The sequence below is a fragment of the Pelecanus crispus genome, chromosome 1 (genome assembly GCF_030463565.1).
Source record: "Pelecanus crispus isolate bPelCri1 chromosome 1, bPelCri1.pri, whole genome shotgun sequence".
In the NCBI taxonomy this organism is placed as follows: Eukaryota; Metazoa; Chordata; class Aves; order Pelecaniformes; family Pelecanidae; genus Pelecanus; species Pelecanus crispus.
In genome coordinates, this window is record NC_134643.1 from 217,252,963 (window position 1) to 217,272,033 (window position 19,071).

General features: G+C 39.3%; 1 protein-coding gene across 4 annotated transcripts; it reads left to right on the forward strand.

Moving 5' to 3' along the window:
• Positions 1-2,307: 2,307 nt before the first annotated feature.
• On the forward strand, positions 2,308-18,501 carry CHORDC1 (cysteine and histidine rich domain containing 1). Of its 4 annotated transcripts, none has more exons than XM_075707448.1 (12): positions 2,357-2,371; positions 3,353-4,742; positions 8,502-8,551; positions 10,589-10,645; positions 11,106-11,266; positions 11,857-11,957; positions 12,941-12,999; positions 13,990-14,060; positions 14,280-14,385; positions 16,106-16,225; positions 16,889-16,951; positions 17,482-18,501. In XM_075707448.1, exons 2-12 carry the CDS (start codon positions 4,679-4,681, stop codon positions 17,623-17,625), a joined length of 996 nt encoding a protein of 331 aa, XP_075563563.1. In that variant the 5' UTR covers positions 2,357-2,371; positions 3,353-4,678; the 3' UTR covers positions 17,626-18,501. The 4 variants fall into 4 exon arrangements, with proteins under 4 accessions (XP_075563555.1, XP_075563583.1, XP_075563563.1 ...); XM_075707459.1 differs by lacking the exon at positions 2,357-2,371 and having other exon boundaries at positions 3,060-4,111; positions 4,634-4,742; XM_075707440.1 differs by lacking the exon at positions 3,353-4,742 and having other exon boundaries at positions 2,308-2,371.
• Positions 18,502-19,071: the final 570 nt, after the last annotated feature.

A 19,071-nucleotide genomic window follows, 5' to 3' on the forward strand; every position in this document is an offset into this window, starting at 1 on the left:
TTCAAATTAACAACAAATTGAGTTTTCAGATTAGTTTTTCATTTTCTGTAATGTGATACACTACAGAATTTTGAACGATAAAACAAATACATTCGTGATGGATTTCTTTCTAGAAGACCTAAAGGCATGTCTCCCTAGCAGTGAGACAGTAATTAGGTGTGGAATAGCACCACATGATACTTTTTGGGAAGTATATGGATTTTAAATTTTATTTTTCTCCCCACAAGTTTTCTCTGTGAGTGTTTGAACAAAACTCTGCTACTAAGGTCATAAGAATGCTACTGTTTAATCCGGTAAATATCATGCTGGTAAAATAACATTTTTTGAATTTTTATACAAATATTCTCAGAACAGAAATTGATGCCGCCTCTGCAGAAGCTTAACTTTTTTGCATTGCACAAAGACAAAAAATACCGGCTCCTAAAACAGAAGTATGCTTGCTCACCACAGATGAAATGCAAACAGAGTCACAGGAATACCACAAAACTTAATTTTATGGATATAAATCAGAATTTTATTCTTATGTGGTACTTTCACTGACAGCGAATAAAGTGAATTTCATGTTTTAAGAACAATTCTTGGCTCTACGATAACCGTGCAAATACACCTACTTTACTTCTGCAACGCTTCCGTCAATGTCATCCTTATAAAATAAGGTATCCAACAAGCAGAAACAACTTAAATGCTTTCTATATGAAAAGAGAAGCATAAAACTTAATTATAGTTTTAATTCTTGCCTTTCTTTCCAAACTGTCATCACCACATGTATTTACACATTAAAATGCTCCTGGCAAATAGCGAAAGAATGTTTTTTCTGCTTGAAACTAAGCAGCTTATCCTACCAGCCTTACGACAGGCCTCAGTGGGAGCTTCAGATCAGAAGCAGGCACTTGGTATTTGATGGCTCAAGCAAATGTGTTTCTTGATGAAGAACACGTGTATCTTTACCTAAGAAAATGAAGCAAGGGGAGCGCATCTCACATTAACTTACAAGCTTGCAGAAGTTTAGGACTACATTGGAAAGAGTCTCCTGATTATCCTTTTTGCATCCTCAAACTCCCCTTGAAGAGGCACTTGTAGGGATCACTTAATCTGCTTACTCTATGCACATGTGCTTCAGGATTTGTCATATGCCATACAAACACCTAGGCATTTCTATTTTAAAAACTGTGCAGTAGACGTTTAATTAGAAGAAATCAATTTGTATTTGCCAGCAGGAATGTAGCTAGCTATCATTATTACATACAACCCATTATAATACATCAAAGAAGTCAGCACACAATAGAGGACACAAACCGGCCAGCTGACAGGAGCATTGAGGGCAACTTTCAAGGAAGTGAGAGAACATTAAAAAAATAATCTTTTTCATGGTCATTTCTGATGTTAGTAGCTTTCTGTGCAAATGAGACAATCCTTTAACACATAAACAAAAGTATTTTTTTTAGATTAAACTCACATGTATCTTAAGACATTTAGGAAGTAAGCATTCATAGTTTCCTAACTTTTTTTATGCAGTCTTTTTTATGCAGCCAAGTATTTTTGAAGTGACTTACACAACCTACACTCTCAACGAAAATTAAAACCTCGCCACTGAGCCGAGCGTCCCCCCCCGCCCCCCCCCCCCAGCCCAGCAACAGCTCCGGTCGCAGGCGGAGGCGCTCGCCGGCTCCTGGTGACTGCGGCCGGGGAGGAGCGCGGCCCTGGGCGCCGCTCCCACAGCCCACCTCGGGCAGGCCCTGCCCGCCCACCCACCCACCCTCAGCGGCCCGCGGCCACAGCCGCCCGGCGGGGCCCTGAGGAGGCCGGCCCTGCGCCACAGGGCCCTGGGGACGGGGAGCACGGCCCCGGGCCGGCAGCGATCCGCCGCCGCCTCCCGCCGCAGGCGAAGGCCTCGCCATGGCCGCGCCGCCCCTGCGCCAGCGCTGCCGCGGGCGGGGAGGCGGCGGAGTCGCCCGGGGACGGCACCGCCCGCCCCGCCCCGCCCCGCCCCGCCGCACTGCGCACGCGCGCCGCGCTCCCGCCCCAGCCCCTCCCCGTGCGCATGCGCCCGCCCGCCCGGCGCCTTCCTCCTCTTCCTGCCCTCGCTCCGGCAACGGCGCCCGCGCCGGGCGGCGGCGCCTGCGCGGTGGCGGCCGCCCGCTCTCCCCTTCCCCCGAAGCTTCGTGAAGATTCCGGAAGGCTGCGGCCGGCTCTTTCCGCCGAGGGAGCCGCCCGCCCCCCGGCGCTGCCCGGCTTCCGCCTGCCGCTGCGCCGGGCCCCGCTCTCCCGAGCGGTGGGGCAGGAAGGGCCGCCGGCCGCGCCGCCGCCATGTCGTTGCTCTGCTACAACCGGGGCTGCGGCCAGCGCTTCGACCCCGAAACCAACACGGAGGGTGAGAGCGGCGGGGAAAGGCGGCGGAGGGGCAAGGCGGGCGCGGGGTGCCTGCCGCATTGCCCCCCCGTCCCGGCTTTCGGTCTGGGGGCTGTGAAGGAGAGCCTCTCGGGGGGGTCTGAGGCGCCCGCCGTGCCCGCCAGGCTCCGTGCCCTCCCCGGCTGCTGGGGCCACGTCGCGGTGCGGAGCGGTCACCCGGGCCGCCGGGGACGGCCAGCACCGAGCGGCAGGGAGAGGCCTGGCCGGCGGCGGTGTGTCCGGCCCGCCCGCCTTCGCCTGCCTGGGACTGCGCGGTGCCGGTCCCGGCTCGCTTCTCCCCGGGGAAACGCGAGGGAGGGCTTTCTGTCACTTGAGGCGTCGGAGGGGTGGCCCGGTGTGGTAAAACGATCATAGAATCATAGAATCATCTAGGTTGGAAAAGACCTTTAAGATCATCCAGTCCAACCATTAACCTACACTACCAAGCCCACTCTAGACTAATCAAGGGTAGACCAGACTAAACCATATCCCGAAGTGCCACATCTACCCGTTTTTTAAACGCCTCCAGGGATGGTGACTCCACCACCTCTCTGGGCAGCCTGTTCCAATGCCTGACCACCCTTTCCGTAAAGAAATTTTTCCTAATTTCCAGTCTAAACCTCCCCTGGCGCAGCTTAAGCCCATTTCCACGATGCTGCAGGTTGCTCCGTTACGGGCTCGGCGGCGGCTGGACAGCGAAACCTGCCCGGGATGGAAGTTCTCCCTTCAATGCAGAAGCATAGGGCTGGCGGTGAGCCTGGCTCTAAGGTTCTTTTATAATAATAAAACTGTTCACAGCAGTATGAGGCAAAAGAGGCAATAAGAAGCAGTTCTGTACATTACGGTGATATATTCTAAAGACAGAAGCTGGAGGCCTTGAGCAGCAGACGTTTTTCTGCTGAGGGTCTCTGTGGGTGTTGCAGACACAGCAGTTATCAACTACTTTTTTTTTTTTTAATTGTAGTCTGTGGACTTGCCAGCAGGTAATTAAATGGATCTTATGATATGGTATGTCTGCTTTGCTGTGAGCTCTTGGCAGTGCTTCCCCTATGCATACAGGGGATCCAGTGCCTGGTGAAACATTTTCAAAGCGCTATCATTTTAGGTTTCATAACTCCACGGAGGCTGCAAAAGAGTGATCTGAGTTTTCAGCAGGCTTGCCCTCAACTGGTTTGTAACGTAACACTGTTGGCTGAATTTCTAGAATGGCCTCTTTGCATTAGCTTAATTTTTAGTGACCTGCAAGATCAGAGGTAGGCTAACATGTTCTAGCATGTGCATATTCTGTGATTAAGAACCGTGGCATAAAGTGTGTTTGTTTTTCTGAGCTAAGTATTTCCAAAGAGGGGCAGAATTTTCAGTAAGGCTCATTAATGTTAGTAACAGAAAAAGCAGGCATAGTTGTGGAATGCTTCCATTTAGTGATCGCTTCCACCAGTACCCCCCCGCACCCTTTTGCCCCAAAAGACAAAGCAGATCGAGGTGTTTATATTAAAAATTCTCATTGGGCCTTCATAACCTGTATTTGTTATTAAAATAACAGTTATTTACCATGTGTTCCTGTGTTCATGATCAAAGTTGGAGTAGACTCGATCTGGTTGGCATGGCTCTATGCTAATTGTGTGATGCTTGGATTGAGAAACTTCTTGAGATGAAGTTTGCTTTGGTAAATGGCTGGAACACTTACTGGAATTAATGTGTCCTAGACTAAGCAGTTCTAAAGGTAAATGTAGTTATGCATGGACCACTTCAGAAAAACATGTTTGCCATTTTCAGCAGAAGTAGAGTGATTATAACTTTCAGCATCCCTAAACTTCACCAAGGTCAATGGGATGATTACTACTTAGGCATCTAAATCCGTATTTAGCTGTGTATGGCTGTCAAGTTCAAATATTTGTTTGTGTTTCAGAACTGTGTTTGGATTTACTTTTAAAACATTGTGGAGATTAAGGCTAGTGCATGTGTTAAACACCAAAATATTTATTATCCCTTTAATAAGACATTCTGCATTGACATAATCTAATAGTTAAGCTCAGGATCAATATATTAATAGGAAATCTTCTTAAATGAAAATAGGTAGAAAATAAGGCCTGTTGGCCTTAAAGTAGTATTGGATCTTTTAGGTTTTTTGTCTACGTTCAGCCTGCAGTATAGATATTCCCACAGTGATGATTGATGTAAAAGGCCATTAATCTTCTCTTTAGAACCAGATGGCTGAAATAATATATGCATGTATTTTCTGTAGAAACTCTAATTGTTTCCAAACTAGAGCAAGTGGCAACTGGCTGACATGAAGGACTGTATGCCTCTTAAAGAGAGGCAGAAAAAAAACAGCCTGAGGGAAAGCATTAAAGGTATGTCTACACAGTTGTGACTGAGTGCGCAGTTATGAATTCATCCGTGGTATGCCTGGCAAGGTACAAATTTCACATGCATTTTATATGTTAGCTACAAGTTAATCCATACTGTTTAAGGCTTGTACAGCATCTGATATAGAAGGTAGAACGTAACTTCAAAAGCAGTAGTAGATTTTTAATTTTTTTTTTTTTTTTTAAACCTGTGAATGACCATATGACCATGTCTAACCCGTTTCAAGGCCAGGTTAAATTTTGCTGCTAAAACAGTGGTATGAGGTAATACATGCACACTTTGGTTTAGGTGTGAAAGCAGTGCTGCTTGATGCCAGTTGCAAAGGTGGTGTGCACAAATGGGTGGAAAGTGTGTATGTTTTATGTGTTTGTCTCAATTTCGCCACTGTACTACATTTTTTGGTTTAGGCTATAATTTGGATCTTTGTTAATGTGGCTTAATTTGGTTGGTTTCCAGAACAGAAGCACGTGCTTTTTCATGCTTGTTTGTACCCTTTTTCCTTAGATCAAACTTAGTGATGTTGCACCTGGAGGATACATGTGGTCACAGACCTGATGAGAAGTTATTTTACGTATTTCTGAGGTTGTGTGAGCGAGAGTTGGAGTTGCAAGAAATGACAGCCAAGATATTTTGAGTCTGTGTGCCCAAAGTCAGCTTTCTTTAACTTTGGCTGGTCACCACAGTTCAAACTCTGTTCCTATAAAGTGCACCCTCTGATCCTCTGTCTTCCCCATGGCTTTCTGTTTCTCAGGCTGAGCTTTCTTTTCTCTGTGAACTATTTATAAGCTCTTGCCATACCATGTTTGTCCTGTTTTCTATGTTTTCTTCCAACACTGTGAGAAGTTCAGTGGAATTAGCTTCCTAGCTTCAGCTATCACTTGAAGGCATCAGCTTCCCCAAGGTGCTGAATGAAGTTCATCAGGTTTAATGACCTTCCATTGCTTTGGGGCTGTAAAGCATAGCTTGCAAAGTATTGGAGTGTTTCCACAGGCTAGCAGGTCAGTTTGCAAGTTGTACATAGACAGATGTCTCATTTCATCCTCAGGACTTCAACATGATTCCATTGTAAATACCTCTCAAGTTTGGATGACCTGTACCATTTTCTACTTTGACTTTTAACAAAGAGACCAAAAAAGTGCTTCAATGAATAAGCAAGGATGTAGCATTAAGGTAACAGCAGACAGCAGTGTGTGCATTGTGAGAGTGGGATTGGTTTGGGTATGAAATCAGCATAAAAAAAAGAACCTACCGAACAACCTGAAGATTTGTGATACTTGCATCTCCAAAAATGATCTGAAGGTGAGAGAAAATGCCTTGTTTTGAAAAACCTTAAGTTTGTCCTGGTTAAGGAAAGGTATTAAAGGCTGTGGAGAGGTGACTTGATTTTTTTTCAGTGAAAAATGTCGAATAGCAACCACAGGCTGGAAGTTGAGCCCTGACAAATCAGAAATAGACATGCTTTTAACTGCTCAGGTAACTATGGATGTGTGCTAAGTTCCTGATTTTCCCCACCTAGTCTGAGATGGGATATTTTTGTGGATGTAAATGTTGTTGGGCTCAGTAGGAGTGAAAATGAGGGATGTTTTGCTGTCCGCTGGTATGCAGAATGGTCAGACTGCTTAGTGGGTAAGTCCCACTGCCTCTTCTTGAGGTACTGCAGAACTCCTTGTCTCAGCATTTTCTGTTGTGGAACGTGCATGGCCCTCATGAGATGGCACCAGAGAGTGGGCTGTCATTTGCTCCGTGATGTATGTCCTGCAGAGGGGGCTTCAGGAAGCAAGGAGAAAGGGTTGGACTTGGCCAGATGGACAGACACTTGTCTGTGTCTGCCTTGTGAGCTGGAGGATAGTTGTCCCTGAGTTAACGGATCATAAGATGGTTTTGGTCTCTAAAAATGTTGCGCTGACTAACAGTACCTCTCTCATTTAAAACCACATGCTTGTGAGGGATTAGAAATATTAATCTACGTCTTCTGATTCAGAAATAATCTTTGCTGCACACAGAGCTTAGTTTTACTACCGTGATGCTTATGATGACGTACTTTCATACTTTTGGGAAAGAATAACCTCTATTTTTACTTTCATTTGATTTAGCAGTGAAGTCCTGGGCTCTTTATACAAAATAATCACGTTATTTTTTTATTTTCCTGTGCTGTTTACATGTATTAGTGCCTTAGACTTAGGCACTGAATATAAAACTAAAAAAAAAGATACAAAGCAAGATTTCTTTAAAATCTGCACATTTATAAAAAAGGAAAACAACAAAGTTATTTATCTTTAAGCCTGTTTAATATCTGTAGGCAGATTACTAATAAAGTTATCAATTTTCTCTTTTGCCTCTTACTATGTGAATTGTGCTATTTTTCACTCTTTTACAGATGCTTATAAAAATTGTTACTGATAGTTGTTACTGTGTCACTTTTAATTTTAGCTGTTTCTGACAACAACAAAGATTTTGCTTTAAAGGCTAAAAGATAGTTAGAGAGCTATCATTGCTTTTAGAGTCAGGTCATTAAAATATCCATGCAGTATATGTCAAAGAGAAGTTATATAATCAGAGCAATTATAATATTACACTTGGAAAAAATACATCTGTTAAGTAAATAAGGAACAGTTGCTACATAAAAAGCTGTAGTGTTTATCAACATCTGTGAATAGAAACAGTTCAGTTAATGGAAGTCATGTTTCAGTGTAGGGTTTGCACAGAACCTATTAATAATTAATAGTATTGACATGTCTGCGTTGTGTATGTGGAAGACTGGCCTTTGGGTTCAGGTCCTTAAGTGACCTAGGATACCACAAACAGTGAAAAAGAACAAGCTAATTATCATGGATGAAATAATGAACTCAAGGTTTGTGTTAAGAAAATTTTTAACGGAGTGCTTCTAGATAGAAAGCCTTAATCAGGTGCAAATAGGTGTATTCGATGCTGTAAACCAGTATTTAATGTCTGTCGGGTGGCCATAGGGCCACCTTTTTTACTTTGCCGAATTATCATTAATGACTAAGAGAGTTAATGACTGAGAGAGTTGGGGTTGTTCAGCCTGGAGAAGAGAAGGCTGCGAGGAGACCTTATTGTGACCTTCCAATACTTAAAGGGGGCCTACAGGAAGGATGGGGAGAATCTTTTTAACAAGGCCTGTTGTGACAGGGCAAGGAATAACGGATTTAAACTAAAGAAGAATAGATTTAGACTAGACATAAGAAAGAAGTTTTTTACAATGAGGGTGGTGAAGCACTGGCACAGGTTGCCCAGAGAGGTGGTAGAGGCCCCATCCCTGGCAACATTCAAGGTGAGGTTGGACGGGGCTCTGAGCACCCTGATCTGGTTAAAGCTGTCCCTGCTCCCTGCAGGGGGGTTGGGCTAGATGACCTCTAAAGGTCCCTTCCAACACAAAGCATTCTATGATTCTGTGATTCTATTGATGAAGGCAAGGGATGGTCCATAGAAAATTCACTTTCTCCGTATGGAGTAGAAGTTTATCTTACATGCCTGCTTTCTGGTTTGTGTTGTATAATACAGAAGAAAATATCTTAATTATATATTAATTATATATTAATATATGCACTCAGAAAGCTTGTTCTGTGGAGTCTGTATTTTCCTTCATAATTATGTGCAGCTGGGGAAGTGGGACAGCTCATCACATACCTGAATTGCAAGTGTGAAATTTTTGCTGGGTTTGTGATCAGATGGATAAGGATTATTGGTATGCCTGAATATTAATAATAGTCATTTTCTTCTAGATTCATGCACATATCATCCAGGTGTGCCAGTCTTTCATGATGCTCTCAAAGTAAGTATGCTTTCTGAGTCTTACCTTTTTTCCCATATATATAAAACAGTACGCTTGTTTTCCTTTTTAATTCCAAATCTTTCAGTTACAGAAACTGATGTCCAGTCTGTCATGTTTGAGTAACCCCATGAAATTAGAGAAGCACACTTAACTCAAACCTGAAGAAGAAATTAAAAACTGTATTCATACTGTCTAAATGCCATGCAAGTCTGTATGACACATACTTCCTATTGATTGACTTTAAGTGTCTCAACAGTTTAATTAGGTCCTCTGAATAGGTCTTAGGGGCATTGAGAGGTGTCATACTCTTTCAGTTAATTAACCTGCTTGGAATTCAGGCCAGCTGCTTGTAGTCTTACGTGGCTAGTGAACTAATGTGTATGTGACATTTGCCTACTATAAAAAATAATTGTGTTCTGTTAATCTGACGAATAAGTATGTTGATTAAGGTGGGACTGATCACCCATGTCACTGATGCAGCTGTCCAGGATTCTTGGGCTACATCTTCAGTAGTGAGTTAAATATACCTGTGACTGGTCTCCAGTGCTTAGGCCAACTGCATAGCCCGTATTCATTATATTAAACTGTGTTCCTGCTTCAGCATCTACTGGATGCACCTAAAGTGCCTATAGGGAATTATCTGAGACACGATTGCTGAAACAGTAGTGGAAATCATTCTAACTATTTAATAGTGTATGGCCAGAAATCTGGTGTCCAGAAATGGAGCCTGAAGCAGTTTACTGTATTAATACAGGTGTAGCCAAAGTGACCTTTCTCAAGACATCCAACTGCTATGTAACTGAGCTTTGGGGCAAGCATTTTGTCTTGGTATTTAGGAGCTGCTTCTACTGGCAGCGCATCTCATCCCTGTCCCATAATGTGGTGTCTTTTGGGCTCATGGAGGCTTGTGTGCATGTGCTGGGTAGCATGTTTTCTGTGAGCTGTTGCACATATTGCAGTACATGACTCCGGAATTGGCCACGGTGTGCCACTCGCAAATTAGGATGGATGCTGTTAGATCAAATACGATACAGTTACTTAGCCTATGGCAATTTGTTTTGTACAAAATTATAGTTGTACTCATAACACAGTACCTAAAACTTCTACCTAATTGTAAAGACAGAAGTTAGACAGTTGGCTCAAAAGATTGTGTTTACTCCCTCTTTCTCTTATGTACACACCTTTTTTAAAACTAGTACTACTTTCCCTCCTCTCCTTATCCTATCTCTTGGCCTAATTAAAAAGTTATCATAATTTTGTATGGGCAGTTTTCTTCCTGCTGTGAATTCTAGATAATCTAAGTGGACAGGGTGAACCTTTTGACTCCTTGACTGTGGAAATACTTCATATTTTGAGGATATTTTAGAACCACCTACCTAAAACCCATTGTGTCACACTGCTTAAACTCTCAAAGCAGTGGTGCATTTATTAGTCAAACTATTGCCTTTAATAAGGTTCTTCGAGTTGTAAGATACATTATTCACAATGAAAGGTAATTTTCTCTAAAACTGGATTGCTGGTTTATATAATAAAAAGTGCTCTTGATTGATGTAGTTGGGTAGATGGCTATGCAAGGCAGATCTCCAGCTTTGTGGTGGGAAATAAGCAGTTGAAAGACTTGATTAGTGCTCAAGGAAAATAAAAATCCTCATCCTTTTAGGAAAGGATGATATGCCACAGGTGAGCCTAGTCTCAGGTATAGTGTTTGTTTGTTTTGTTTACGTGTTACTTTATGAGATAAAGTAACATTTCTGTTTTCTGTCATACCGAGTTGGCACCTAACTTGTCATGGAAATACTGTGTCACGACCAACCTGATTAAGGCAGCATGAGTGAACTAGAAATGGCAGCTGTAAAAAGGTTTTCTGGCTTTTAAAAATGCACGTGATGACAATACTGTCCAAAGAAGGGAAGAAAATAATCTCTGATCATGATGTGCCGCATCTTGTAAAGGAATATAATTAGTCTTCTGCTTTTTATAAGTTGTTGCCAAGTAAGGTAGTCATGCTTGTTTTGTTTTTATTCCAAATGTTTATAGGGTTGGTCATGTTGTAAGAGAAGAACAACAGACTTTTCTGACTTCTTAAGCATTGTGGTACGTACTCATGATTATTTACAATTTTTATACTTGTCAAATGACAACAATAAATATTAAATGGTACATGTGCTTACACATTTAAAGTTTGCATACTTTTGTTATAACTGTCTTGATCTTGCATGCGCTATTTTTCTTGATATAATGTTGAAGTCAAGTCTCATTTTCAAGCTTCAGTGGTTACAATTAGTTCTATCAAAACCTATTTAGACGCTTGTTAACAATTAAGGAATGTCAATATTTTTGTTACTTTGCTTGATTACGTAAAGTATGCATTTTTCTTTAACGTACATCCAAATGAAGATATTTTCCACTTTAGTTGTAGGATTTCCTTTGCAGCCAATGTTTAGAGTGGGTTTAAAGGAGAAGATAGGGCTGAAGAAGTTTGCGGTTTTTGATAATTTTTAATTGTGCACACAAACTACACTGCATATATATAAACATATGCTTTCCATAATAGGGCTGTACAAAGGGTCCCCATAACAGTGAGAAACCTCCTGAGCCTGTTAAACCAGAAGTCAAAACTACCTCTGAACGAAAGGAGCTAGCTGAACTGAAACCCAGATTTCAAGAACACATAATTCAGGCACCAAAACCATTGGAAACAATTAAAAGGCCAAGGTAAAGTATACGAAACTACGTTTTGCCAGATTTGTGGTCAGTTGGCCAAGTTAAAGCTCGTTTGGTTATTCAGTGTTACACATTTCATGTAGTGCAAAAGTTCCCAAATTAACTTAAAAGACCTTGTGTTTGGTAGCAATGATGGTGTTATCTTAAGCTTCAAAATAAGATAAAAGAATTCTGGTTAGGACAAGGTACTGCTGGATCTCTCAGCATTTAGCTTCACAGGAAACAAAAATTGCAGTCTAAAGCCTCATAGCATAGAATGCCACTAGCAATTGTGTTTAGTGTTTTAAACTCATAAAAAAATAATTTTAGGGTGCTTGTATTTAGATTCCTTAATTTCTCTGATTTACTTTTATTGTTGTATTTAGGATTTCCTGTTGAAGTCCAAGACTGCCTTCTAAATTTCTAATTTGGTTTTCCATAAACAGTAAGAAATGGCACTTACAAATCTAGTTTGTTTGTTTGTTGTCATAAGGGAGATTGGAAAGGCAGAGCCCTATAGCAAACTTTAAAGTTACTATTTTGTTGTCTTTTGTAAGTTGTTTTTCATAAAGCTGACATGAATACATGGCCATTTTTTTTAGCCCAGATGAGCCAATGACAAATTTGCAGCTGAAAGTGTCAGCTTCCTTGAAGCAAGCACTAGATAAACTGAAACTCTCATCAGAAAACGAAGAGAAAAAAGGTAAGGATATAGGGAGGTTAAGTAGGTAGATGATTCTAATTGTCATACAAATAAATGAAATGCTTTTTTTTTTTTTTTTTTAGTTGTTGTTTCTGAAATAATTATTTCATGTCATTATGTTCTTGTTCTTAATAATCTGGGAAATACCTTCCAGTCTAGGGAATGATAATCAAAGTTTAAATGTGAATAGTGTGGAGACTTGGGTGTTAGGAGCAGTATGTTCCCATTAGAATTATTTGAACTGCCTATTTTGTGACATTTCCTGGGTAGAATGGACAAGATGGGAACATCCATTTCTGAATATATGACTGAAAGAGTTTCCCAAGCAGTAAACTCCTGTGTTATTGTAAACACAATGCCATATAAAGCCTTTTATGAACTGATGAAATACCTCTGAAGTCTAGTTGGTTCTCCCTCATCTGTTCTTCCTCTTTTTTTTTTTCTTCCCACAGTTTATTTGGAATTTGGTTCCAGAACTACACTGCTCCTTAAGAAACACTTTCTAATTTCAACCTACATTTGCGGCTACTTTATGCTCTCTTGTTCTTGTGCCAAAACTGTCATTTAGCTCTTCTTTCTACTTGGTATCCAAATTCTTTCCTTCGATGTATTTATAGACAGCAGCCTTTTACATTCTTACTATTATAAAACCAAACAAGATGAGTGATTGTTCTCTTCTCCTATGACTGTAATTATCGTCCTCATCGATTTTTTTTCTTTTATTTTTTTTAACCCGACTTAAAACAGTGTAAAAGTATAGAACCTAGAATATGATGCATAGGTAATACAGCTTCTCGAATGTTTGCCTAATTTCTGGTTTTTTGTACCTTTCTGGCAGACTTCAGTGTCAGACAGTAAATAGACAGCTTGAGAGTTTTTTTCCTAATCTACTGCTTAGCTCGTTTTAATTCTCAATAAAAGCAAAATATTTAGTACGTTGTACAATTCAGTTGCTATTTTCTATAATATGATTCTCTTTACAGAGGAAGACAGTGATGAAATCAAGATTGGGACGGCATGTAAAAATGCAGGCTGTTCAAAAGTAAGTGGTTCAGTTCCACTCTTAAACCCAGCCACTAAACTATTATGTGTGCAGTTTTGTTTTCCTTTCCTGGGTGTCTTTTTGGGTGCTACAGATTGATGTGGAAATGCACAAAGTCCATCAGGCTTAACGACTGCACATCTGATAACACGCTCTAATATATAATATATCTTCTAATTAGTAAGCTTGCCAAACCCATGATACTGACGTGTTTCTACTTAAAATGTTAAAGATAATATTGGTGAGACGTGGCTTACTGATAACATTTGAATTGCTCTTGATAATCTGGGTATAGGTCAGAAGCATCTGCAGATCTTATCAATTAATGCTTCCTGCCAGAAGAGTCCACAAAGAAAATGTTTTAACACTTCAAGGACCAAAACTAGTCTTCATATTACATGGTCATTTGAACTGAAAATTTTTTGCATTGACACCCTTGTGTTGTACAGAACAGGACAGTAGAATTTAAATAGGTATTTCACTGGACATCTGACAGATCTTGCATTTTCTACTGAAACTGGTGGAGAAGAACTTATAGCAGTCTTTTGTTTGTGTTAGGAAGAACTGATACAATATTCAGTAGCAGAGTTATATATTGCTTAATTTACTTCCTTTTGAGAATCCATGTTGTTATGAATGATTAATTTATTTTTCAGTTAAGTATCTGTTTTCTTTGAATATTCAGAGTATTTTTAAAGATAGATATCTCTGAGGATCTGAAGTGACTTTTAGGAGCATAGATGATGTACTCCATTGAACTAATACACAGTATAGCTTGCGAGGAGGAGTCCCGGGGAACCTTTTGTAAATGAAGGTTGAATGGTTATTTTGAAAAGCCAGGGCAAGCCATTAGATTTAGATTAATTACTCAAAAGCTTTGTAGTACTTTGTTCAATGTTTCTCTTGTGGGTTGTGTTTTGTTTTGTTCTGTTTTTTCCTTTGGTCCACATCCTGTAACAGTAATACACTTTAAATGCTTTGTTTTACTAGACATACGAAGGACCACACAGCACAGAGGAAGTATGTATATACCATTCTGGTGTACCTATATTCCATGAAGGGTTAGTATTCAGTTAACTTCAGTTTTTTTAATTAGTCTACCTGCTTGCTTTGTAGATGTTGCCTTGTTTTCATTCTGTATTTCTTCTTCAGTCAAAAATGACAATTCTTGAAGAGGGCATACTAAATTAACAATAATACTGCATAAAGGAAAGATCTTAAGTACTCACACTAAACAGAGTCCTAAATGTTGTTTGTTAATTACTTTGTGAACTTTCAAGGATGAAGTATTGGAGCTGTTGTAAAAGAAAAACATCTGACTTCAATACATTTTTAGCTCAGGAAGGCTGCACAACAGGAACACATGTGTGGACTAAAAAGGATGCGGTAAGTAGCAGTAACGTTGCATTCTGTAGCTGGCCATTCTGAATTTTGAATACTCAAATGTAGTTAATAGCTTGATTGAGTTATTACTGTAGTCAAGCTGTTACAGATCACTACCTCTGAAATAATAGGGAGAATATTATGCACAGCATGGCAACAGAGAAATGGAGTTTGAAATAATCTGTGGTAGAGACGTATTTGTAATAGAGTACAACCTTTCTTTTTAGTGATACATATGGTATCACTATTTTATAGTAAAAGTGGCTTTGGCAAATTCAGAAAAAAAAATGGCAGTCTTCTCTGCTTTGTTAGTTAAGAAAGTCTACGGTATTCCATATAGAATATATTCCATATATATTTCTTTAGAATAAAGTTATTAGAATGGGATTATTAGAAGTCTTTCCTCCCCGAAAGACTGTGAAGAGAGCAGCCGTACATGTTCTGTAGTAAAATAACTGTTCTTCCAGTTTCATTCAGAGTAGTTGAGTTGTTAGGTAGGGATGGCAGGGCAGATAAGATCGATGAGGTTCCATGGGTGGGGATTGAAGGGTCTCTTTCTGTCTAATTTGGATTCTGTTTACAAGTCTGAATATTTTTCTGGTCTGAATCTAATTCAGTGTTTTGGTTTGGCTAGCAGTGTAACAAGTACAGAGAGAGCATCTGTTTAGTTTGTAGGTACTTCATTGCAACATTGGGAACAAATTGCAGAATTAAAAGGCGAAAAATATTTCCACTCAAGAATTAAAAAGATTCTTAGAGAATATTATAGAATGTAATAATGGAGCTGAACACTTACTGAAGAACATTAGCTGGTCACATGTTGGATGCAGCTGAACACAAAATTCTTGTTAGGAATATATTGTCTATTGCTGAACCAAAATGGGTTTGATACTGCAAACATCAGTAACATCTAACAGAAGGAAATCAAGGTATATTATAGCAAGTGTAGTTCTGTTACCTCATTCTGTAACAATTGCTTCACAAGTTCTTTACTTCCTTTAAGTCATGGAGTTCCTCCTTGCTTTGAAGATTTATGTGTGTTTTTAAGAAGTATTTTCAAATGCAGAAATGAGGGATTAAAAAAAAAAAAGCTGATGTTGTGAGCCTAAAGCAGGGGAGTATTCTTGTAAAGAATTTACCAAGATATTAAGAAACTACATGTATATTAAATGTGTCTATATTGAGATAATGGGCTTCTAGCTAACGGGTTTTTTGACTTTACCTTTTGGTTGTTATTTTGGGTCTTTTAACTGTTTTTTTTTCCTGCATCAGAGAACAGAGGGTAATATTCAGTAATTTTTTGCAGTAATATAAAAGTTCTGTGGAGTTATGGCTTTCTTTTTCTTTGATTGGTTCCTTTCTACTACTTGCTGGATAATTGTAGTCTTGGAAAGGAAGTTAATCCAACAAGTAATGTTTTTTGTTGTTGTTTGTTTTGGGGTTTGTTTTTTTTTTTAATCATAATGTCCCAATTTCTTACTGTAGTTTCTGTCATAAGCATTGGTTTTCTCACTTCTAATGTTTGTCAGGGACCAGTAGCTAAAATACTTAGTAAATAAAAGTAAGTGGAGTCTTGCGATCTCCTGTGAACATGCAATATAGTCCTTTATTAGCTATGCTTACTGGCTGTTAAAACAGTCCTGGGCTTTTGTCCTGATAATCTTGTAAAAATACTCCTGAATGCAATTCTAAGACTTTTTTTCATAACTTTTTCCTTATATAGGGAAAGAAAGTAGTTCCATGCAGGCATGATTGGCACCAGACTGGAGGAGAAGTGACTATTTCTGTATATGCTAAAAACTCTGTTCCTGATCTGAGCTATGTAGAAGCAAATAGCACAATGGTGAGTGTCTACTTTAAGATGTAATTCTTCTTTTAATTCTTACAGCAGCTTGAAGTTAGGTAAATCTGGCTTCTGCTTTATTTGCAAGGGAGAGGTAGGATACCATAAGAATCTTTTTTGAGTAACAGCTTTTTCTTGGCATTTGTGTTTGTTCAAGTTCGTATAGCTTTTTTTCCTCTTCTGTTTGGAAATCTGTACTTCAATGTGTTGGGTTGGTTTTTTTTTTTTAAACCTGCAATATAGTATGTCAAAAAAACCTTGAATTTGACTTCCACAATTAAAATCCAAGTGTGATGGATTTGCATCACCATATGTGTAAATGATTATAGATTCATAATTTCATTGTATTTGGCTTAATGTAATTTAATATAATTCTTCACGGTATGCAGTTTCACAGCTACTAATACTAAACAAGTGTTAAAATGCTTCTGTGATGTCTTAATCGCACATTTGAAGAAAATGATACATCTTCCAGGATGTATATATATGGCTACTGTTGACTATGATACTGTAACAGAATCTATTAGAATAGATCTTCACTTCTGTGTCTGAGGGACAATTTGATCACTTTTCTTACTGTAGAATCTGAGTTCCAATGTTATTAAACATACTTGTCTATGTTTTATTAGCCTGACAAAATGTTCTGTTGTTTTTCCTCTTAAGTTAAATATCCATATTGTATTTGAAGGAGAAAAGGAATTTCATCGCAGTGTGAAATTATGGGGAGTAAGTACAATTTTTCTATTTTAAAAAAAGAACCAAAATACAACAAAACACAAACCCTCAGCTTCCTCTCTCTCAAAACAGTTCGGTTTTCCTCATTACTCTGCTTATTGAAAGAAATTCAGTTGTATGTCATTCAGTAATCTACGTTTAAATCTGAATCTAATGCCCCAAGTGATCAGGTATAACATCATAGCTGATGGCACTTTGAGCAGAAGGTGACCTTCTGAGGTCCTTTCTGTCCTGATTTGTCCTAAGATCCCAACACCGTCATAGTGGTATTACAGAAACCCTTGACGCTATGTAATTGCATGCTTATGTATGTGTTAGACCAATGTATATGTTATATATACGCAGGCGTATGTTTATGGCTTGGGAATGGGAGAGGGTTGACTTTTCCAGGTAACAGAGGGAACTCCATCTACCTAAACATCTACTGAAATTTAGTGATAAGGTACTCTTCCTAACTTAATTCCCAAATATCTAGCAGTCTGTTTCTTAAACTGAAGCGTGAAATATGTTTTCTGTTCTAGGTAATTGATGTAAAGAGGAGTTACGTGAACATGACGGCTACGAAGATTGAGCTTACTATGAGAAAAGCAGAGCCCCTATTATGGGCAAGTCTTGAATTACCAGTATCCAATGCACAACAAAAAAAAGAGAATTCAGATCAATAATGATTCCAAAAGACAAGCTATTTTGCATTATGAAGTGGTGACTTGCTACTGTAATCAAATATTTAACTTTTATATAGATTTTTTTTTTTAATGCTAGATCATATGTTCCATTCTACAAAGAAATTTGATGCACAGTAAATGGGGGTGTAAGCTTGCAGGGTAACAGCTATTTTTGCTCTTCCTCCCATGAGTGTATTTATTCTAGTTGGAGTGTCTCCATGGAATTTAGAGTAAAAGAGCTATTGCCCTTTGCTTACAACCTTACCTACCATGCACTGACTGGCCAATAGATGTGTTCTCAGTCTACCATGTGTGTTAATTTTTCAAGTGTTCAGTTTAGACTGGATCTGCTGGGTAGCACATGTTAAATTGAGCACCGTTCGTTATGAAGCATACGGTAATACAGATACAAAAATCTGAGTTTATGAAGTCATAAACATGCCATTCTAGGTCTAGAATAAAAAGGTACATAAACATAAAGATGAAAGAACACTTGTAGACTTGCATTTTTGTCTTCTGAAACTAAGGATTGTTTCAATACCTGTTGGCTGTGGAGGGATGGAATAAAAGGTATTTTGCTAAGGATTTCAGTACTTGCTGACTTTTTTGCTGCCTTTCATGTATAAAAGCAGGAGTTCAGATTAAAGTAAAAAGTTGGCAAGAGGGGAATTTTCTTACTCCTGTACCTTTAGTGTTTGATTTGTTATATATAAAAGTGAATGGTCAGTGACCTGGCTGAATAACTTAGCATCTCAACTGTGGAGAATACGCAAACAGCAGACTATTGTAAAATTACCAAGGTGCTGTATATATTTGACAGTCTTTAGAATGTATATTCTGTCCTATTCTACAACATTCAAAATCATGATTTTTTTTTTTCTCCCGAGTAGGTGGATATGTGTAGTAGCAGACGCCAGTACACACTGTAGGTTTCTCAGGAAAATTATTTGCATGTAGATATGCATAGGTCTTGTTTCTGAGGATGGTAATCAAAGAACTAAATTTATCTACAGGACAGATCTTAGCAGAACCAAACAACAAGCTTTAAATTGTCTGTCTCAAATCATAATTGTACCTTTGAATTAAAACACTTTAAACTTATTATTTCTTTTGAACAGCATAAGCAAAGCAGTGTAATTAAAAATCGAGACCTCATTTTTGTTGTCAGTTCTCCATCAGTAAAGATTTGTGGCTGAAAACAGGATAGTTTTAAGGATGAGGCTTTTATCCAATCAGCAACACATGCAGTAATGTTGCTTTCTCTTTCTGCTTGAAATAGTTTCTTAATTTTGGCTTGCAGCTGAAAGAAGAACAATGTTTTCACATATATCATGCAAAATGTACACCATTATTTATTGTGCCAAACCTTATATACGTAAACAAGCAGTCCTGTGGACTGTTGAAATGTGTGTGTGCGTGCTCATCTACCTACCTTGGCAGCTTGGA

Bases quoted from the DNA above. Each gene is read 5' to 3' on its own strand.
- CHORDC1 (XM_075707440.1), top strand. From the start codon at position 2,308: ATGTCGTTGCTCTGCTACAACCGGGGCTGCGGCCAGCGCTTCGACCCC. The intron at 14,061-14,279 runs GTTAGTATTCAG...TGAACTTTCAAG, and splicing joins GTACCTATATTCCATGAAGG to GATGAAGTATTGGAGCTGTT. The intron at 16,952-17,481 runs GTAAGTACAATT...TTTCTGTTCTAG, and splicing joins GCAGTGTGAAATTATGGGGA to GTAATTGATGTAAAGAGGAG.